Here is a 21,589-nt window from a genome sequence, read left to right as displayed (position 1 = left end):
CACTCTCAGGGCTCACTCTGCTTTTCTTTGGGGGGCATTTTTTTTTACTTTTTAATATGATGTTATATGAGCAGCAGCTAAATCGCTCTTCTAAATGTGTAAGCTCAGGGCAGCACAATGTTGCTTGATGCTTCAGGTTTGTATGGTGAACAGCAGGAAGGGAGGGGGAGAAAACAGAAATCTATGTGGGAAGTTCCAGCCCACGGAATTTTAATTTGTCTACCTTAATATGGGCATTCTGTAAAACCCCACATACTTTAAGGGCAGGAATTGTTTTTTTTTACAATTTATATTTTTCCCTGTTAAAGGAAAAGCATTAGCAGCATATATTCAACGACACTGTTCTACTGTGTAATGGATTTGTGAAATAACATAATCAAAAAAGCTTGAAAAATCCAAGTAGGGTGATAAATTATTTGCAAATTCTCCTATTCTTAAATTTTCTTCCTTCCACACACTTTGATCCTGTATTTTTGCAAAATCTAATATCTGAAGGGAAAAAAAAAAAACCTCAGTAAGGTGTTAAAGATTAATAAAGCATAAATAGTTTCTTGTTCATTTTCCAGCAGCTGTAACATTTAAATGTGCAAATATCCTTAAGTTAAAAAACTCAGTTGGTATTTCAATTTTGTGGATGCCAGTTTTGGTAATAAAATCACTCCATATGGTCAAATAAATAAAACAAAAGCTTCTTGATTCTAAAGCAATTATCAAGCAGTATCATCAGATATGTTCTCTCCACGCCTGACTCCACTCCTCATTTCTTTCTGAGCCTTATCAGAAAGTTCATGCCAAGAAATGACATAACCCCAGGGAATGTGGCCACATACTGCAGGAAAATGCATTTTTTTTTTTACACAAAACCTCAGTCAAACGTTCTATGTCCAAGTGTCCAAGGCAGATGGTAGCAAGTGACCAGTAGTAACCGTTAAAAATCGACAGGGTTGATTCGTTACCCAGCAGCCCACGGGCACTTTATTGGCTCCTCTCCCCCAACAGCACCCCCAACACCACCAAGTGTCAAGTCCTCCCACATGCCAGAGAGGCACATCTTCGCCTCTATGGTCCCAACGTTGTGAAGGAGCGTCTTCTCCTCTTCCCTGTGACTCTATGGTTTCTCCTCGGGAAGAGGGGCAATGTATAAAAAGCACATGCGCGTAGGCGAGGGCACGCCATTTTCTCTTCAACGCCAGGACGAGGTTCCTGTGTCACCATGGGCCGCCGTCCAGCCCGCTGTTACCGGTATTGTAAGAACAAGCCGTATCCCAAGTCTCGCTTCTGCAGAGGTGTCCCTGATGCCAAGATCCGCATCTTTGACCTGGGCCGGAAGAAGGCAAAAGTGGATGAATTCCCCCTGTGTGGCCACATGGTGTCCGATGAATACGAGCAGCTCTCCTCTGAAGCACTGGAGGCCGCCAGAATTTGTGCCAACAAGTACATGGTGAAAAGCTGTGGAAAAGATGGTTTTCACATCCGTGTGCGGCTCCATCCCTTTCATGTCATCCGCATCAACAAGATGCTGTCCTGTGCTGGGGCTGACAGGCTGCAGACCGGGATGCGAGGTGCCTTTGGGAAGCCGCAGGGGACGGTGGCGAGAGTTCACATCGGGCAGGTCATCATGTCCATCCGCACGAAGCTTCAGAACAAGGAGCATGTGATTGAAGCCCTACGCAGAGCCAAGTTCAAGTTTCCAGGCCGCCAGAAGATCCACATCTCCAAGAAGTGGGGCTTTACCAAGTTTAATGCTGATGAATTTGAAGACAAAGTGACTAAGAAGCGCCTGATTCCTGATGGTTGTGGAGTTAAATATGTCCCTAATCGTGGCCCCCTGGACAAGTGGCGAGCTCTGCATTCTTGAAATTTTTGAGACACTGCCTCCTTTGACCATGCTGGTCTGATTTATGTTCAGCAATAAAGTCTGTTTTATGTTCTGTTTTAAATTCTGATTTATGTTCATCAATAAATTCTGGCAAAAAAATTAGTTATTGTTAATACTTTAAATGTTTTAAAAATATCCAATTTTTTTGACTATAGACTACTACTAGAGAAATGTTCAGAATAAACACTAGAAAGTTTTAACAGTAATAGTTAAAGTGAGGATGAAATGTGTAGGGGATTAATAGAGAAAGCTATGTAATGCTAATGCAAACACTTTAACTTGGGCTTCTGGGGAAATACATCAAAACTTTTATTTGTAGTAAAGTCATATATTATGCAACTTTCTTGAAATTGAATAAAAACCCGAGAAAATCCAAGATTTGTAGGGAACAAATGCTGTTTATAGAAAATAGACATTAAAGATGAAAATAATGGCAGACATTAATGATATTCCAACTATAGACTCTTTGAAACTGAAATAAATAGGTTTTAAAACTGTTGCTTATGGTTTCTTATAAATGCTTGCACATTATTTTTAGAAATACCTATCATCTCCAATTATCAATTTTAGGACAATTGGACATCGCTGCAAGAGGTTTTTCAAGGCAAACCTTACATTATCTGGCCCTCGCGAGAAAAGAGTGTAATCTTTCTTCATCACCAAAAGGTTACAGGTTGACAACAGAGTTTATATTGCTTGTACCTGAGTCCCAACAGAACCAACAGAACAGGAAAAAATGACACTAAATCAGCTATCACTGATCTAAAAGGACCCCAGAGAGAGTTTGCAATCTGTAGGTATGTGCCCTACATTAGAGTTAATCTTGATTACAAAGGTGGGAGTTTGTTTGCTTTAAAATTCTTGGGTCTATATGACATTTTTTAATTCCAGTTCTTTAAGTTTAGTTTTCCAAATCCAAATTCTGCAGTGTTTTTCTTAAATGAACTTAATCATTACAAGTCAACATATTTAATAAAAGCAACAGTATTAAACAATGTGGAAACAATTACTTTAAAAATTATTTTCATTTAAATCCTTTGTCAATCCTAAATGCTTGTCAATCCTAAATACCTGGATATTTCCTTCAGGCACTTATTATATAATAATTCCTACTTGTATATTTTTAAATGAAGTTGCTGTTTTAAGCTATAATATTTTTCTTTTTATGTATAAATTGGAAAGAGAACAAAAACTAAATAATATGAAGATATAGAAGAGCACTGTAGCCTAAGAAACATTTTCCTTAACATGTTTAGGAAATTAAGTTCTATAAATAAAGGTGTACATGAATCAGATCTTCTGACTCCTCTCATGCCCTATTTACCTTTTACCACACTTTCAAAAACAAAGTGCAAAACAAATCAATACAAAACAAATCATTTTTTAGTCCATGTTATTACAACTATGATGCAGTTTTGAAAATATTTCTCATCTTCATATTCACCCCTGTTTTTGGTTTCAAATTTAAACATGTTGAACTTCAAGCTTGGAACTCTAATCACTCATTAAATATAGGGAGGCAGTTAAGGAAAATCCCATGAAAGTTTTTTGCCCTAGGAGATTGAACGTTATGATTGTTCATGCAAGTAGATACTTGGAGAGGAAATGAAAGATTAAAAATGACTGCATTTAAAAATTGGTGGGTGTCATCAAGGTTTATTTCACTATAGTTTTCTACTAAAAATATTATATATAAATTTTATTTCCTTTAATATTAAGATACTCTGATTTTTGTTTTTCATAACAAAAATCCCATTATGTTCTTCAATCCATGATTTTGTTTGTTCAGCATATTTGTGTCTTCTGATCACTCTATTAAAAATTGATAAAAAGACAATTGAGCTGAAGAATAATCATATTTTGCAGAGTCCTTCATTTCTAAATTATGTTCAAAATGGAAAATTGGGGAATACATTGTGTATTCATATATTCAAGCACTACTGCAATGAAACAGTTACCTGCTTACTTAAAATAAATAAAACCACATTTAACTAAATTCAAGCAAATAGTACATTATAATACTCTTCGATTTAGTTGATAGAGACTAAGATTTTATGGGAATACTGAATCAGAAGACAATGAAATCTTCAATTGGTCATGCACCATATCAATTTAGTCTTGAAAAGCAGAGTCCATAAATAATCATTAGATAATCCACCACCACTTTATGCCCTCTGAAATATGGAATTATAATGTAATTATAATAAGGTTATTTAGCCTGAAAAACCTTCAACAGCTTTATACTGTCTACCCTGACATAATTCATGTAAGATTTCTTGACTGTTAGTGTGTCATATTGACCTAAGGATTCAGTTGAAATATCATTAAGTTCGAATCATCTCCTGTCTAGTAAAGACAGGTCGTTTTAAAGTAATGCCTTTATTGTTGTCATTAAAAAAAAAAAAAAAAAAAAAGGAAAAAAGACCTATGGCTTATTTTGAAGCAAATAATGTAAATAATGAGTAAAGACAAAAGTAGATCAAAACTACATCATCAGGGGCCTCCCCGGTGGTGCAGCGGTTGAGCGCTGGGTTGCGAAGCTGCCTGCAGCCTCTGCGGCGCTGGTTCGATCCCCGGCTGCTCCCCGGCCACCAGAGGAGGGTCCCACATGGCGCGCAGACCTCTCCTGGCGCCCGCTGCTCCCCTCAGCAGTGTACCTCGGTCCTTCTGCCTGCTCTGCTCCCTGCTCTGGCTCTGGTGAATTCACTCACCCTCCCGCGCTTCTGACTGTACCCAGTGCATGTATAAACAAAACAAATAAATTTAAAAAAAATTAAAAAAAACATGCCTCTATTAAAAAAAAAAACCTACATCATCAATAGTAATTCAGAGTGATTATTAAACTGAGGTCAGAGGTCGTTATACTGACAGGTAGATAGTAAGGAAAACTGACAAGATGATGGGATTTAAATTTCTGTTTCTTCATTTACTTGGGCAAATTACTTAATATTGTTATTCCTTAATCTTTTCAATTTCAAAATGAAATTAAGACATTGACATTAAAAAGTTGTTTTAGGATTAATTGAGATAACATCATAAGAGCGGTAAGAAGATCATACCTTATATATATTAATATGCCTAGTTAATAATAATTAATATCAATGTTATCACAAATGCTCCTATTTGATTGCTTCTCAACTTCTGATTTTTGTTGCTTGTGTCGTTATTTTTCATGATTTATCACCCTAATATTCTGTTTTTCAACTATAATTCCCTCTAGTTGTAAGATGAGTTCTAGATTTAATTTAATATTCTGATTTGAGTTTTTAATTTTTATCTTTATTTTGTAATTTCGAATTTCATATAATTCTATTTTGTCATCTGTTGTTGAAACTATCTTTTAAAACTGTAATTGTGTTCTACTAGTTATCCTCTACATATGTATCACTTACTGAGATTTGCTTTATTGCCAAACTAGATTTTTTTTAAATCTGCCTGACTGACACTTTCATTCAAGTTTCCTTTCTTTTTCTTCTGCTTTTCTAGACAATGATTATATAACCATTATCACCATTATTTTTATACTGCTTTTGGCTGATGTAGACTATTCTACCCAGAACTTTGATTTAAACTGAAAGATTGTAAGTCAATTTCTCTAGTCATCCTTTCACATAATTTTCTCTTCATTCCATCTTCTCTAAGGGTGCCATAGTTTGAGAACTGCATAATATTATTTATCTACTTATCTGTAGTCTCCGGATGAGAGGATAGAGAAAAGAGAGGGGTTTATATTCTTTGGTGGATGCTAGATTGATTCCTTTCCTGAGACCCATGAAATATCATAGACCGAGGCCAACTCCATGTAGGCATGCAATTCAATCCTCTAGCTGTGTTATGTTTCTTTTTTTTTTAAATTTTCTTTAAAGATTTATTTATTTATGTATACAAGAACCGGGATACAGGCCAGATGCGCGGGAGAGTCAGAGGATTCACCAGAGGCAGAGTGGGGAACAGAACAGGCAGACTGATGAAATACACTGCTGAGGGGAGCAGCAGGCAGGACAGGAGAGGTCTGCTATGCTATGTGGGATTCTAGCCGGCTGGCCCGGGATCAAACCCGCGCTGCAGGGGCTGCAGCCAGCTTCACAGCGCTGCGCTCAACCACCTGCACCACAGGGGAGGCCCCTGTTTCTTTATTTTCATCCTGCTGCTATTCCTGGAAAGCAGCAAGACTAATTGTTGAACATTTTTGATGTTGATTGGGACTCTTCCTGTCAATGAATTTTCCCACCATTTCCCCTTCTATAACTACTTACAGGTTTAGTACATTTCCATATTAGGGTATCAGTGAGTCATTTTTTAATTTGACATTTCTTCAGGAATGCTTCTAAGACTTTGAATAGTTTTGAATAGGTACTTTTAATAATTGATCATTCCATAATCATTATGTCTCCCTATCTCTCAAAAGATGGGATTAAATTAAACCAGAAATGTTTAATTAAAAAGAAATCCAGACCTCCAATATCATATAAGCCTTCATTTTAAGTTCTCTTTTCTCTTAAATTTTTGACATGCATAAAACATGTCCCTTTCTTTGCCTGCTTGTATCTATTTGTTTTGCTATGTTATTCATTTCACTAGATATTGAGGAAGGGGATTCTTTGATTCTGTTTTACTTCACTTTATTCACTCAGAAATCCTTTTAATGTCATACTAAATTTATCTACTTCTGGAAATTTTATCTTTAATTGGTGCCAAAATATGCCTCCTCCTATTGGTGACAGCTTCTTGTTATCTTTTATTGGTGGTAATCTCAAATAATTGTAAAGTACTATATATATCCAAATACAGAAGTTTTCCTATAAATTCTAAAAATGTCGGTTCTGTGTTTGTGTTCATACAGCATCTTAACCTCTTCAGCCAGCTCACAGTCATTTGGGGTTTTCAGACCTAATTGGCATCTCATGCAGATGTTGGTGTGTTCAGTGTTCCATTATCAGTATCGAGACTGTCTCTCCACACTTTTTATTATCTCTGCATTATATAACCCTGCTTGTTGCAAACTTTTTTCCCTATGCCTAGGATTGTAGAGATTCTGCTGTTTAATTAGATCTGGAAAATTTTCATCTATTACTTCTGCAGATACTGTTGTGATGTCACTATTCTCTTTTTCTAGAACTCTGAATAAATAATGTTATCTCTCATGTCTCTTTCATGGTGCCATCTCTTTGTCTACTGGCATGGCACTTAAATAATTTTTGCAATCCACTTTTTTGTTCATTCTTGTTTATTTACCTAACTTGACTTTGTTGTTGAAGACAGAGATTTTAATTTCTCCAACTGCATTTTTTACTTTCATAAGTTACACTTAGATTTTTCTTAAAATAACTAGCTTTTAAATTTTTACTTTTTTCTTATATTATTTTATTTTATACTATTTATTTTATGTATAATAACTTTACATTTAATAACGTCAGTATTTTAGATCATATGAGCTCTAAATTTAATACTTATTGTGTTTGCTTTCATTCCTATATTATAGCGGCTTTCTGTTTTTTTTTTTTTTTTTCCTTTCTGTTAACAATACTTTTTATTGACAGATTATATTTTTCTCAAGTTATTTTCTGGTATACCAAGGCCCATGTTGGGTATTTCCTTCACACAAAGAGGATTTATAGTGGATTTTGCCTGTTCCCTGCAATGTTAACATCCTGAAAACAATTTTTCCTCTCATGAGAGATTAAGAATGTCACATTGTCAGGTTAAGCTTTCTGAATGTGTTTGCAACTTAGGTTCTGTAAGGATTATGTGTATTATTATGTGTCTCTGGAAAGAGTACTCCCTTTGCATCTATAACCATGAATAGCTCTTTGCTGCAATATTAATTTGCTGTTGTTTGCTTCTGTTTTATTTTTATTTATATCTTTTATTTTCTAGTAAATCTAGTAATGTATTTAAAGGTAACAATATGGGAAGAATCTAGTTATATTTTTGTGGGAGGATTACTTAAAGTACATACATTTCATGTGAAGTTGAAATCATACTATTTTTTAACCTGGTGTACAGACATACCTGAATATTTTGTGTGTTCTGTTTCAGGCCTTCACAATGAAGCAAATATTATGATAAAGTGAGTTAAAAAAAAGTGTTTCCCACTGCATAGAAAAGTTATGTTTGCACTCCACTATAGTCCATACCATGTAGATAGCTTTATGTACAAAAATCAATGCACATATCTTAATTTAAAAATATTGCTTAAAAATGCTAACCATTGTCTGAGTCTTCAGCAAGTTGTAATCTTGTTGCTGATAGAGAACTTTGCCTTGATGTTGATGGCTGTTGATTTCTCATGGTGGTGTTTGATGAAGGTTGGGGTAGCTGTGTCAATTTCTTCAAATAAGAAAACAATGAAGTCTGCCACATCACTTTACTCTTCATTATATAAAAAGTTCTATGTAGCATGTTACGTAGTTTGAATGTATTTTACTCACACCAGAACTCCTTTGAAAACTGGGGTCAATCTTCTCAACTTGTACTACCGCTTTTTCAAATAAGTTTAAGGAATATTCTAAATATTTTATATTTCAATAGTGTTCACAGCATCTTCACCAGTAGATTCCATCTCAAGGAACTTTCTTTGCTCATCCAAAAGAAGCAGCTCCTCAAGTTTTATCATGAGATCACAACAATTCAGTTTTATCTTCCTGCTCCACCTTGTTATTTCTATCACATCTCCAGCTGCTTTCTCCACTGAAGCCTGGAATCCCTCAAAGTCATTCACAAGGGTTGGATTCTTCCAAATCCCTATTCACATTGATAAATTGGCCTCTTCCATGTATCACAAGTGTTCATAATGGGAACTATAAGGGTAAATACTTTCCAGAGGTTTGCAATTGACCTTTCCCAGATCCATCAAAGGAATCACTATTTATGGCAGCTATAACCTTATAAAATATATTTCTGAACTAATAAGACTTGAAAATCAAAAATCCTCTTTGATCCATGAGCTTCAGAGTGGATGATGTGTTAGAAGCCATGAAAACATTAATTTTGTTCATCTCCCTTAGAGCTCTTGGAAAACAAGTTACACTGCCAATGAGCAGTAATTTTTTTAAAAGATTTATTTATGCATACAAGAACTGGGGGTACAGTTCAGAGGTGTGGGGGGTGGGTGAGAAGATTCATCAGAGACAATGTGGGGAACAGAACAGGCAGACTGACTGAAATACAGTGCTGAGGGGAGCAGTGGGCGAGACAGGAGAGGTCTAATGTGCCAAGTGGGTAGCTCCCTGGTTGGCCGGGGATCAAACTCATGCTACAGTGGCTGTGGACAGCCTCACAGTGCTGTGCTTCACCCCTTGTGCCACCAGGGAGGCCTGAGCAGTAATATTTTGAAAGGAATTTTTTCTTTTTTTTTTCCCCTGAGCAGTATATCTCAATAGTGGGCTTCAATATTTAGTAAACTATGTGAACTGATGTGTTGTCACCAGGCTTTGTTTTTCTACTTAGAAAGCACAGGCAGAGTAGATTTAACATAATTCTTTAGATCTAGGATTTTTAGAATGGTAAATAAAATTAACTTCAACTTAATATCACCAAATTCATTGGCTTCTAACAAGAAAGTCAGACCATTCTTTCAAGTTTTGAAAGCAGTCATTACTTCTCTCCAGCAATGAAGCATTTTCAATATAAGACTGCTTCATCTACATTGTAAATCTATTGTTTAGTGTAAAGACCTACATCAATTATCTTAGCTAGATCTTCCCACATAAGCACTTGCAGGATCACTGTGCAATTTTATTTTACAGAGATTGTGCCTTTCCTTAATCCTCATGGACATACCTCTACTAGCCTCAAACTTTTCTTCTGCAACTTCGTTACCTCTCTTAACCTTCACAGAATTTAAGAGATTTACGGACTTCCTCTGAATGAAGCTTCAATTTAAAGGAATGTTGTGCCTAGTTTAATTTTCTGTCTATACCACTTAACTTTCTCCATATCAGTAATGATGTTATTTTCTTATCACTTGTGTGTTCATGGAGTGACACTTTTAATTTCCTTCAGGAACTTTGCATTCACAACTTGGCTAACTGGTGCAAGAGGCCTTGCTATTGTCTAACTTGTTTATCAACACATCACCCTCAATAAACTTAATCATTTTTAGCTTTTGATGTAAAGTTGAGAGAGCTGTGACATTTCCTTTCACTTAAAGATTGTGAGACCATTGTGAGATTATTATTCACACTAATTTCAATACTTTGTGTCTCAGGGAATAAGAAGTCCAAGGAAAGGGAGAGAGAGATGGGGAAACATCTGGTCTGTGGGCTAGTCAGAACATACACATCTATCAACTTAGTTTGTTGTCTTATATGGGCATAGTGTCCCTAACAATTACCTATCACCATAGCAGATATAATAATGAAAAGTTTGAAATACTGTGAGAATTATTACCAAAATGAGACTCAGAAACACAGAGCTTTAGTGAAAGTTGTATAAACTTGTTCACCATAGTGTTGTCACAAAGCTTTAATTTGTAAAAAGTACAGCATCTGTGAAGCAATAAAAAAAAACAGAAAAACAATGTATGCCTGTGTATACCTTGATATATAAAATAATGGTAATTTTACCCTAGAACTATAACATATACAAACTTCATAAATATTTTAGTCTTCTAATTGCATTGCTTACTACCAAAATTTACATCTAAAATACTGTGTATAACACAATGACTTTTAATGCAGTGTGTTACAAATGTGCTACAGAATCATGATTGCTCATGAAATATGTTAGTTTGGCAAGTGGGGCTGTTCCAGAGGAGAAACAACATGAATCTTCTCCAGAAGAAAAGAGGGAGAATTTAACTTCCTCCCCTTCTTCACTTTTCATTGGCCAAGATGCATTCATGAATAAACTTCTGAATTATATTATGTGGTGGCTGCTCTCAAAACTAGATCCTCTGTCCCATGCTGGGTAGTATTTTGTCTATTCTGAAAACGGAGTGGTGCTAACCAAGAAGTTTAAGGGAATCTGAGAAACTCCGCTAGACTTGTAACTGAATACCCCAAGCATCGCTTTTTTACCTCTGATATTATGCGCTGATTTTAACATTACCTTTGTCTTTATATTTGCTATGATTCAATAGATACATCCTATCAGATTAAAGAAGTTTCTTTCTCTTCCAGGATAGGGTTTTTATCATGAATGAATGTTACAGGGCCTCCCTGGTGGCACAAGGGGTTAAGCACTGCACTATGAAGTAATCTGCAGCCTCTGCAGCATGAGTTTGACCCCCCCCCCCCCCGGCCATCCAGGGAACAACCCACATGGTGCAGCAGACCTTTCCTGACTCTCCGGCTGCTCCCCTCAGCAGTGTACTTTGGGCAATCTGCCTGGTCTGATCCCCATTGTCTCTGGTGAATCCTCTCACCCCCCGCATCTTTGGCCTGTACCCCAGCTCTATAAATAAATAAATCTTTAAAAAAATTTTTTTAAAAGAATGAATGTTACAGAAGATATAAAGATGGTAATTAAGCAAATGAAAAGATGTTCCATATACATGTCATCAGCAAATGTAAATTAAAACAACAATGATGCCACTACACATCTGTTAGAAGGGCCAGAATCCAGAACACTGACACCCAAAGCTAGCAAGGATGTGGTGCAACAGGAATACTCATATATTGCTAGTGGGAATGTAAAATAGTACAGTCACACTGGAGGATAGTTTGGTAGTACAAAAATTAGCATACTCTTGCCATAAGATCCAGCAATTTTCCTCCTTGGTAATTTCTTAAAGAAGTTCAAAACCATATCCACCCAATAACCAACATATGGATAATTGTAGTAGTTTTATTTATAACTGGCAAAGATAGGAAGCAACCAACATATCCAGAGTAGGTATATGGACAAGTAAATTGTAGCACATCCAGACATTGGGATACTATTCAAAGTTGAAAAGAAATGAGCTATCAAGTCAAGAAAAAGGCATGAAGGAAACTTAACTGTGTATTACTAACTGAAAGAAGCTAATATGAAAGTCTACATACAGGACAGTGAAAATACTCTGTATATTATAATGATAAATAAATACCATTATACATTTTCTAACCCCAGGGAATGTGTAATGCTAAGAGTGAAATTTAATGCAAATGATGGACTTTGGATGATTATGATGTGTCAATATAAGTACATCAATATGATTTTATCGTATTTAAAACACACTAATAAAATTTTCATTTGGGGCACTTACTTTTCCTCCTCTATAGAATGACTAATGTCTTTTGTCATGTTTCTATAGAGCTAATTGTCATATGTCTACTTATTTGGGATAATCTACATGTATACTATCAAGTATGTGCCATCAGTCATATAAATATTTGATATATTGCAAAAGTAGCATTACAGAACTCTGAGTAAATGATGGACTATTTAATGCATGGTAGTAGAACAACTAATGATCCATGGTTTTAAATGAAATTAACTTGTATTAGTTGTGACTATTACAGGATTATAAAACATACAAAGAATTTGAAGACTAATTACAAAGAGAAATCATCACCCAGATCAAGAAATAAACACTACCAGTGTCTTCGAAACATTGCCTGTTTATCATTAACTGCTCCTATCTCCTTCCCCTCCTTAGGGAAACCTTATCCTGGTTTTTATAATTCCTTTGCTCTTCTTCTGCTTCTATCAATGCTTGTATCTATAATTATCATACTACAACCTTACTTTTAGTTTAGGTACAAAATATCTCAATGATCCATGTAAAATTTGAGGTTCCCTTCTTTACCTTTGAAAAGTATGATCTCATTATTGAAATAATCTGAATGACATCATCTCCTTAATGCAATTTGTTTTTCACAACATACACACAAACACAAAGCCAAACATACCTTAAAGGATGAGAGAGGAGCTAAGAGATTTTGAGCAAGAAAAGAATGAAGATTTAGAAAGGCCAGTGGTGGCTTTGTATGGTTGTGATACCAGATTATTTTCAAAAAAGGTAAAATCATGTCTGCCATAATATGGACAGACACATGTATGCATTAAATTACACATGTAATTTAATTCTTAATGAGGAAATCAAGAAAATATTATGATGGGTTCAAAAGAGAAAGAACAGACATATTTATAGACCAGGATTATTAAAATGAATATATCCATGGAGGCAAAACTACTTCCTCATGGAAGAGTAAGACAATGGAAGCACTGCCTGAAAAGGTAGAGTTCGTACATCTAAAGACAAGTAACATTTTGCTTTGCTCTTGTTTATCCACAAATACAGATTTGCAAAATAGCTCTCAAAAAAGAAAATTTCATAAGACTGAATGAGGTATTATAGACAACACATAGGCTTTCATTAAAACCATAATTTTTCCTATAAAAGACAAGGGTCTTTTAGTCATGTTCACTTAGGTTGTCAATATTGTTACATTTAGCATCATGGAGAACTGCATGCGATAAACATTGAAAGGTTAATTTTTTCCTCTTTGTTATGTCACCTTTCAAATTGTTAAAATACTCATATTTTTTTGCTGTTATGTACACTTTTCCTATTACATTTTACGTTCCACATCCTGTGCAGCATGCCCAGCTCATTTTTTCTCCTTTCTCATAAACCATTCAGACTTGAAGCTTTTCCTCACACAAGTGAAGATGTTTTAATGCTTCAGTAACTTAGAGACAAAGAGGCACAGAATACCTCACTTTGCTTGACAAATGATGTGTTTCCAGAACAAATGAGACCCCTTATTGTAGGGGTCTATGTAAGTTTGTAATTCTGACCATTTAGTGATGACATTTTTTTTTCAATGATGATATCACTTCCTGCTATATTACAAGAGTTATGTTTCAAGACTGCTCTTGTTTATCATTATTTGAAAGCCCTTTAATAGAAGAGGATATTTTAATTTAATTTCAGGGAAAGGCTATTGTTTAAGCAATTACAGGGTACTTCTGAATTTTATTATTAGTGATCATTTACTAAGAACACCAGTTTTACTCATTTGTTTTTCAAATTTATGGCAGGACCCAAGAAAAGGACTGAATAAGGTGTGGGAGAAGGTTCTACCTCCTACTCAAGATATATCTACTATGAACCTGCCTGAGTTAATTTCCTCATTTTGTAGCTGTATCGGTTTATTTCTTTGTCATATTAATAATTCACAATCCACTCTTTTCTTCCCTACCATTCAATTGAGCTCATATGCAGAGAGCCCAAGTTTCATGGGCAGCTGAATAAAGCAGGGATTAAGAGCATGAATTTTACTTCCCATCTCCACCATTTAGTAGCTTCATAAATTCCCAGAGTGTTAATTTCTTTTTATGCAAAACTGGAGATAAAGCTAAAATGAGATCTCCGGAAAGTGCTTCATATAGTGTTGAAAAAATAGTAAATACTAAGTACCTATTATTATATCACAATCCCCTGTTTATGCATTACTCTTGTTCTTGAGCCGCTCTGCATTTCTGAATACAAAATTGGAGAACTGGTACTACAGAGGAAAATAATGTTGGTAATAACAGATATTTATTGAGAATTCACTATATATAATTCAACATATTTTGTTAAATATCTCCACTGGAAAAAAAAATTTCCCCCAGCTAGTAAAAAACATATTATTTATAGTTTATCTTTCTAAAACTTGAGATATAATTGCTATACCATAGAATTTACACATTCAAGTACAATTCAGTGGTTGTTAGTATATATGTGTGTTTGTACATATGTGTGTATACATGTGTGTATATAACCAACATATTTGTATTACACTTCTTTACAAAGCATGCACAGGTACAAAGATAAAAGCATCTATACCAGAGAAGATAGGCAGGGCCCAAGTGGCCCACCTGGTGCCCCCTAAGCTGCAACCCCTACCTGCTGTGGTGCCTTAGATGTCATCACAGTAGAATGAATTCACTGGGGCAAGGGGGTGGTGGGAGTGGGGAAGATCAGTCTGGGGACAGAAGAACATAGGTGGAACAAGGCTGCTCATAGTGGATGTGCAAATAACAGGGCACGCAGTCCCTTGAGGGCAGTTTCCGACTGGGAAATATCATTGTCCCCTTGCTCCCAGTGGGTAGAAGGTAAAAACTGATGAGCTGGGTGGGGGTTGGCATTGATTTCCCCAAGTTCCAGAACCATAGAACCAGGGTAACACATGCTGTCTGACTCCTGAGGATCTTAATTTTGGTATGTTGAGACCCAGTTAAGACTTCTGACCTACAGAACAATAAGATATTTGTGTTGCTTTAAACCACTAAATATACAGCAGTTTACTACAATATAAACAGAAAGCTATTGATTTGAAGTAGACAACTTTGGAATAGAAAGCCAATGGCATGCATAGAACTGAGAGTGGAGGTAAGGGCATAAAGATGAGTGAAAAGGTAAAGAGTAAAGACATTTTAGACTTTGTTTCTATAAAACATGCAATTGGATTACTAAGGGTGGAATAGGAGAAGATACTTAAGAAATTTAGTGCCATTAGCTGAGATGGAAAATAACAAGAGTTCTGTTTTGGGAATGTTATGTTTGGATTTGCTGACATCCTTGGAGACAAGAAGAATCTTTCAGTAACAAACTGTTAGGGCAATCAGAAATGCCCATAAAATTATTGGATTTTAGACCAGAGATTGGCAAACTTTGCTGTTAAAGGTTAGATTATAAATATTCTAAGCCTTTTAGGCATATGGGCGCTACTGCAACTATTCAACATTATTGCTGCAGCAGGAAAACAGCCATAGATGATATGAAAACAGAAGGCATGGTTGTATCAGAATAAAACCTGATTTACACCAGACTTGGTTCATTGGGCATATTTTTCTGACCTCTGATGCATATCAGCACACTGATTCGAAACTTTTTACTTTTAAAAAAATGTATGCCACTTCATAGACTGGCACAAAAACACAAAAAGAAAAACAATCTTCATCATGACAGAGATATGAAGATAAACCAATGGTTTATAGTTGTGATTTAGTAGTAGTAGTGCTAGTTAACATTTGCTACACACCAAGAATTTGACACATATAAGGTTAATCAAGGTTCTCAAACTCAGTGAATTACTTATTAACATCCCAAACTTTACGATTACGGTTAACTAAGGGCTTGGAGATCAGTGATAATCAAAGTTTCTAAAAGATATATATTTATTATTAAGTAATCTTTTATTTGTTATTAAATTATTACCTTCATAGGCAGTAAGAGGCAGAGCTTTAATTTTAATCCACATCTGCCACGTCTAAGTCTGATCACTGCATTGAAGTCTGAGCTGGCAATATGAGGCTACCTGGATAAGTATCTCTAAATGTTACATATTTGTAAGAATTACAAAATAAGTATATTTTGAAAATCTCATGAAAGATTCTGATAAAAATCAAATAAGTTCTCTTTTTAAAAATGACTAATCTTAAACTTGTGAAAACCTTACATGTGACTTCAATATGCTTTTAAATAGACCTAATTAGGATATAGTTAGTCCCATTCTGTTTAAAAAATGAGAACACATTTACTTCCACTCTGTATAAAAGGCATACAGATCTAGGAAGTACATTAAAATCCAAGACACTGATTAGCTGTCAGAAAAATAAAAAGGAATATGTCTTAGCCTGTATTATCATTTAGTACCCTCCAAATCACTTCCCCGTCTATTTAAAGAGCTACTCTACTTTAAAACATTTCTCTGCTTGTTCTTTTGCTAAAAAGAAGACATTCATGTATTTTTCAACTATTTCAAATGCCTCTCTGAGAAATTCATCTGTAACCCAAAAACACCTCTATCAAAAGTTTCCAAAAGTGAAACTTACAATTTTAAAGGCTGATTTTTGATTTAAGGACAATATTAACATAAAGCTTATTTTTGATTTAAACATGATATAACACAAGTCTCTTTAATTATATTTGCTTTTAAGCAAAATGTATTAATGGAGTTGACCCTTCTCTATTCACCTCTTGGAATGCAACTGAAAGAATAATGTAGTGTAGGCTCACACATTTTCATTTGAGCATGATTGTAACTCAAATATTAAGTGAAGCAGCAATAAGAGAAGCTGTTGACTAGTGAAAAACTGCAGAAGTTTGTATAAACGTTCTGGCTATAGATGACGATAAGCCATAGCTACAATTTTCAACACAAAGACACTTTCACATGAATTTTGTATTAAAAAAAATCTGAAAAGAAAAATCTAAAGATCAGTATATGTAACTTCCAATACCAAAACACATAGCTGCATTTGAAAATCTTAAGACCAAAGACTTAAGCAAATTACATATTATATTGAACATAGGAAATCCTGCACCTATCTCTTAGGGCAAGACAAATTCCAGTTTGATCAATGTAAGTACCAGAAATTTCTGTGTACAAAGTTATTTCCCTCTGTTCATACCAAAGTTCTTAACTCTGCAAGCTTCTGAGATCACTAGGATATTGCAGGCAAGAGCTTTAGATAGAATAAAGCATTTTTCCTTCAAGGCAATATTAGTATTTTTAAGAAAACTTTTGCTCTGAAGACAAGTATGACTTCTGTCCAAAATACATTTTAGCTAAAATTTTTTAAATCTTTGTAAGGTAGCTTGTGCAAGTATGTTGTAAAAACAAGTAAATAAAAGAAGGAAAAAATCAAAAGTGAAGATAGAGGCGAGACCTTCATTTTGTAGTTAATCTGAGGATAAAAACAAAACCAGAAAACTTGCCTATATTTCTGCAACCCTGAGATTAGAAGGCATGGAAAGATAGAGTATGATGAAAATGATACACAATGAAATGTGGGTTTGAGGGTTAGATTTTAGTTCTAAAAATATCTAGGTCAGGGTTATTGTGGAAGTAACTGAGTGAGAAACATCAATCAGACAAAAGAATATTTGCCTGGAGATAGCTAATATGGAAAAAGCAAAACCGCTAGATAAGCAGAGGAGGAAAAAACATTGTTCTTTCTCACAGTAATGGCTCAGCAGCTTTCTAGCACACTAAAACTAGCTGTAATCACACATTTTCGTTTGCTGCTCTCTATCACCCCGATGGCCAATTTATCCACAGAAGCATATTTACAGGCCTGTTTACAGAATTGAAATTCTTCACCAGAGCTGATGCTACATTGCCTTGGAGCACTATAGGATTTAATTGAACCAGCATGAAAGAACTGATGAATGGTTTTGCTTGCAACGAAGAAAGTGGCACAGGGCAGAATTTCAATGGAAGATTTTAGCCAATACTTTGTGGCTGAGGTACAAAATTGCCTGCTATTGAAGTGCCATCTTCTCCCCTTCTCTCTAAGCTTACATGTGCCTAATTATTATTTTCTTTGCCACATCCTCTTGTTTTGCTATCCATTATGTTTGCTGGGCCATCCACCCTCAGCTCAAGTCTGCATGGCAGCCCCAGAGCAGATGTGATTGCAAATCTGTCTTTTACTTTAATATGCCTTGGTAAAATATGCCATTAAAATATCCCAAAGGAATAGTGGTTTCAGATTGCTGCCATTCCTTGAGCTACTGTGGAACATTGTAAATCAGCTGTCACCAACTTATGTACATGCCACCTTGCTCTAGATTGTGAAAACAGTACATAATGCATTTGTTGTCCTGTTACTTTTTTTTTTAATGCCTATTTCCTTCAGCTCTTTATGTAATTAAGTCACTTGTTCTCCTCTTTTAGTTGTTTTCTTTGTTAAATATTTACTATTCCATGGAACATTCCCCACTTTATCCATCCTATGGCAATAATCCTGTCCTAAGAATGTTCCTTCTGTTTTGCTACTTTGAGGTGACATTTACTTAAAATTTTTCAACAGATTTATTTGTACAAAGTATTTTCTGAAAAATAGCAATTCCCCCAAACATTTGTTTCTGGTCATGAGGTTTCAAATCTTGATCATCATCCTGATCTTCCATTATATATCTTTTTTCTTATTTAAGTTTATTTCTTTCATTTTATTTTTTGTCATGATATAATAAAAACTGGCCAAGAGTTATATTTATTTTCTTTCTGTTTCCTTAATATTCTAATCTTCACCTGTTGCTCTTAACCTTGTCTTCTCATATTTTACTGAATGTCAAAAAGTGATTATCAGAGTGCCTCCCCGGTGGCGCAGCGGTTGAGCGCTGGGCTGCAAAGCTGCCCGCAGCCTCTGCAGCGCTGGTTCGATCCCTGGCCACAGGCAAGGGTCCCACATGGCGCGCAGACCTCTCCTGCCACCCGCTGCTCCCCTCAGCAGTCTATTTCGTCAGCCTGCCTGTTCTGTTCCCGACTCTGGCTCTGGTGAATTCTCTCACCCTCCGGCGCTTCTGACTGTACCCAGTGCTTGTATAAATAAATAAATAAATCTTTTTTTAAAAAAGTGATTATCAGAGATGATATTCCTCACTTAATTTGGCTAGCTACCTAACTAATCCATATGTTTTTGTTTTTTCCATCATCTTAATACAAGTAGGAAATATCTGTCAACAAATTTCCTTTCTTCTTTCACTGGAGATGATTTTCTCACTCCAACTTTGTACTCTGATGCTTCTTTTTCAAGTCCCCACATATCAACTATAAAATTTTAATTTATTATGATATAAGACTTTTTAGCTTTGCTAGTCTCATTTTTCACTCAACTCTTCCTTATTTCCCCCTCCATTTTAGACATGTCTCAAGCCTTTTCCTAATTAAGTACTCGTCTCTTTGTATCTACTTTATTTGAATATTCCTTAGTCAGTTATGGTTTTCTTCAATTCCTTGATGTTTTTATTTGTCTCCCACCAGCTATGTGTTCAGATTTCTCAGTTCTATTTATCTGTCTACATCAGACTCCACAAGTTATTACCTTAAATTTTATGCTGCAGCTTTTATGCCTCTTTTGTTCAAATGCAATTTTATCAGAATACTACACTTTGTGTTTAGCATACAAATGCTCAATCAAGTGAGCATTTCCTGTAATTATTTATAAGGAACAATGGAATCATGGGACTAGTTCCTCGACCATATTTGAAAAGACATCCACCTAACAATCTAGTTAACTCTAGAAGGAGAGGAGAGAATGATGAAAATAACATGAAATGCAAAATATTCCTTACCTTTGGCATGGAGATTTTTGAAATTATTTTTGAATATTTTTTTTACTTGATTTTCAGAAACTCATTCTAAGTTATATTATTTCTTCATAACAGACTGGATTTTAACTTCCCTCTAACTCCCTTGACTTTATTTTTTTATTTTTTAATTTAAATATTTTATTTTATATAATTCTTACATTTTTTTCATCTTTGCACAATGTATGCATTTTCATTTTGGCTATGTTCCCCATACAATTGCACCCCCCCCCCTTATTTTGACTCTAGTCCTTCCTTTCCCCGCCCTTCCCCCCCCCCCCCCCAGTGTGTCTCTGCTTTATAGTTGATTTTGATTTTTACTTTGTATTGATTAGTCTTTTTCCTGGTCTCTTATTTAGGTTTTCTAAATCCCTTGACTTTATTTTTTAGGAATGAACAGAACACGAAAATGTAAAGCACCAGCTTAGGCAGAGCTGACATACTTCAAGCTCTACTTGAACAAGGCTATTTGTTTTGGATTTTTTCTAAAGAAATATTAACATCTTGAAAAGAAAGAGAGTAAGTAAAGTATATTTTTCATCAAGCAAGGAAATATTACAGATCACACAGGCAAAATCTGAAAAAAATAGATAAGGAATTCCAACATGGAAAATAAAAGTAACACATGGTGACTGAATATGGAACAAGACTTTCTCTGGATTGATTCTCTCCTACACAAACTTGTTTTTTCTTGGAAATATTCTTATTTTTCACTTTAATTTTCAGTAAAGTAATATTTTTTGGTCAGTATACAATTTTCTCCTTGATTTCATATTTTATTGCTATTTATTAAGAAAACACTTTCTTAATATCTAAAATATTCAGTCATGAAAATAGGATAGTCTATACCATGATAATAAAATGGCCTAACTCTAACTTCCAGATTTCAGAGTAGTACATGTGTATGTGTGTTTGTGGTATGTGTGGTGTGTGTGTGTGTGTGTGTGTGTATACATAAAGGGAATAGTAAGGAATAATAGATAAACCAAAAAGAGATTTTTCAATTAAAAAAAAAACCTGGTGGTGCAGGTGGTTGAGCGCAGCGCTGTGAAACTGACCACAGTTTCTGCAGCACAGGTTCTATCCCAGCCAGCTGGCGAGGGTCCCACATGGCGCGGCAGATCTCTCCTGTCTCGCCCGCTGCTCCCCTCAGCAGTGTATTTCATCAGTCTGCCTGTTCTGTTCCCTGCTCTATCTCTGGTGAATCCTCTCACCCTCCCGCACATCTGGCCTGTACTTCGGTTCTTGTATGCATGAATAAATAAATCTTAATAAATAATAAAAATAAACCACCAAGTTCAAAGAGATCTTGAAGGGAATGAGTAATTTAAGTAAAAGATATGAAGATGTCACATAGAGTGAATTCAGGGGAAAACAGTATGTAAAGTCAAGAAGATTTCCATAAGATATGTTGAGAGTTAAGTCACTTGTAATTAAGTTGTCTTAATATGGGTGAGAAGAAACTATTACAGGCAATTTGCTAGTTTGGACACTTCATATGTCATTAAACAATTAAACTCAACATTCCATGAGTGCCTATTAAGAACTGTTCTGGGAAAGGATATAGGGATCAATGAGACTTGCTTCCTATACTTGAGGATTTTATAGTTTACTATAAGGAACAAGACACATATGGAAAAAGTCAAGACATGACATACTTTGACAGAGTCTACATTTCAGTCAATGTATAGAAAATA

The 21,589-nt window shown here is 35.3% G+C and overlaps 1 protein-coding gene across 1 annotated transcript; it reads left to right on the top strand.

Annotated features, from left to right (window-relative positions):
• Nucleotides 1-1,139: 1,139 nt before the first annotated feature.
• RPL10L (ribosomal protein L10 like) lies at nt 1,140-2,352 on the top strand. Its single transcript, XM_037501962.2, has one exon. It carries the CDS (start codon nt 1,214-1,216, stop codon nt 1,856-1,858), a length of 645 nt encoding a protein of 214 aa, XP_037357859.1. The 5' UTR covers nt 1,140-1,213; the 3' UTR covers nt 1,859-2,352.
• The last annotated feature ends 19,237 nt before the right edge of the window (nt 2,353-21,589 follow it).

Source organism: Talpa occidentalis, unplaced genomic scaffold (genome assembly GCF_014898055.3).
Source record: "Talpa occidentalis isolate TD23 unplaced genomic scaffold, MPIMG_talOcc4v2.1 talOcc4.11, whole genome shotgun sequence".
NCBI lineage: Eukaryota > Metazoa > Chordata > Mammalia > Eulipotyphla > Talpidae > Talpa > Talpa occidentalis.
The sequence above is the reverse complement of the archived record's forward strand: the minus strand, read 5'-3'. Positions and strand labels throughout refer to the sequence as shown.

Excerpts from the sequence above, each read along its gene's own strand:
- RPL10L (XM_037501962.2), top strand. The coding sequence starts at position 1,214 with ATGGGCCGCCGTCCAGCCCGCTGTTACCGGTATTGTAAGAACAAGCCG.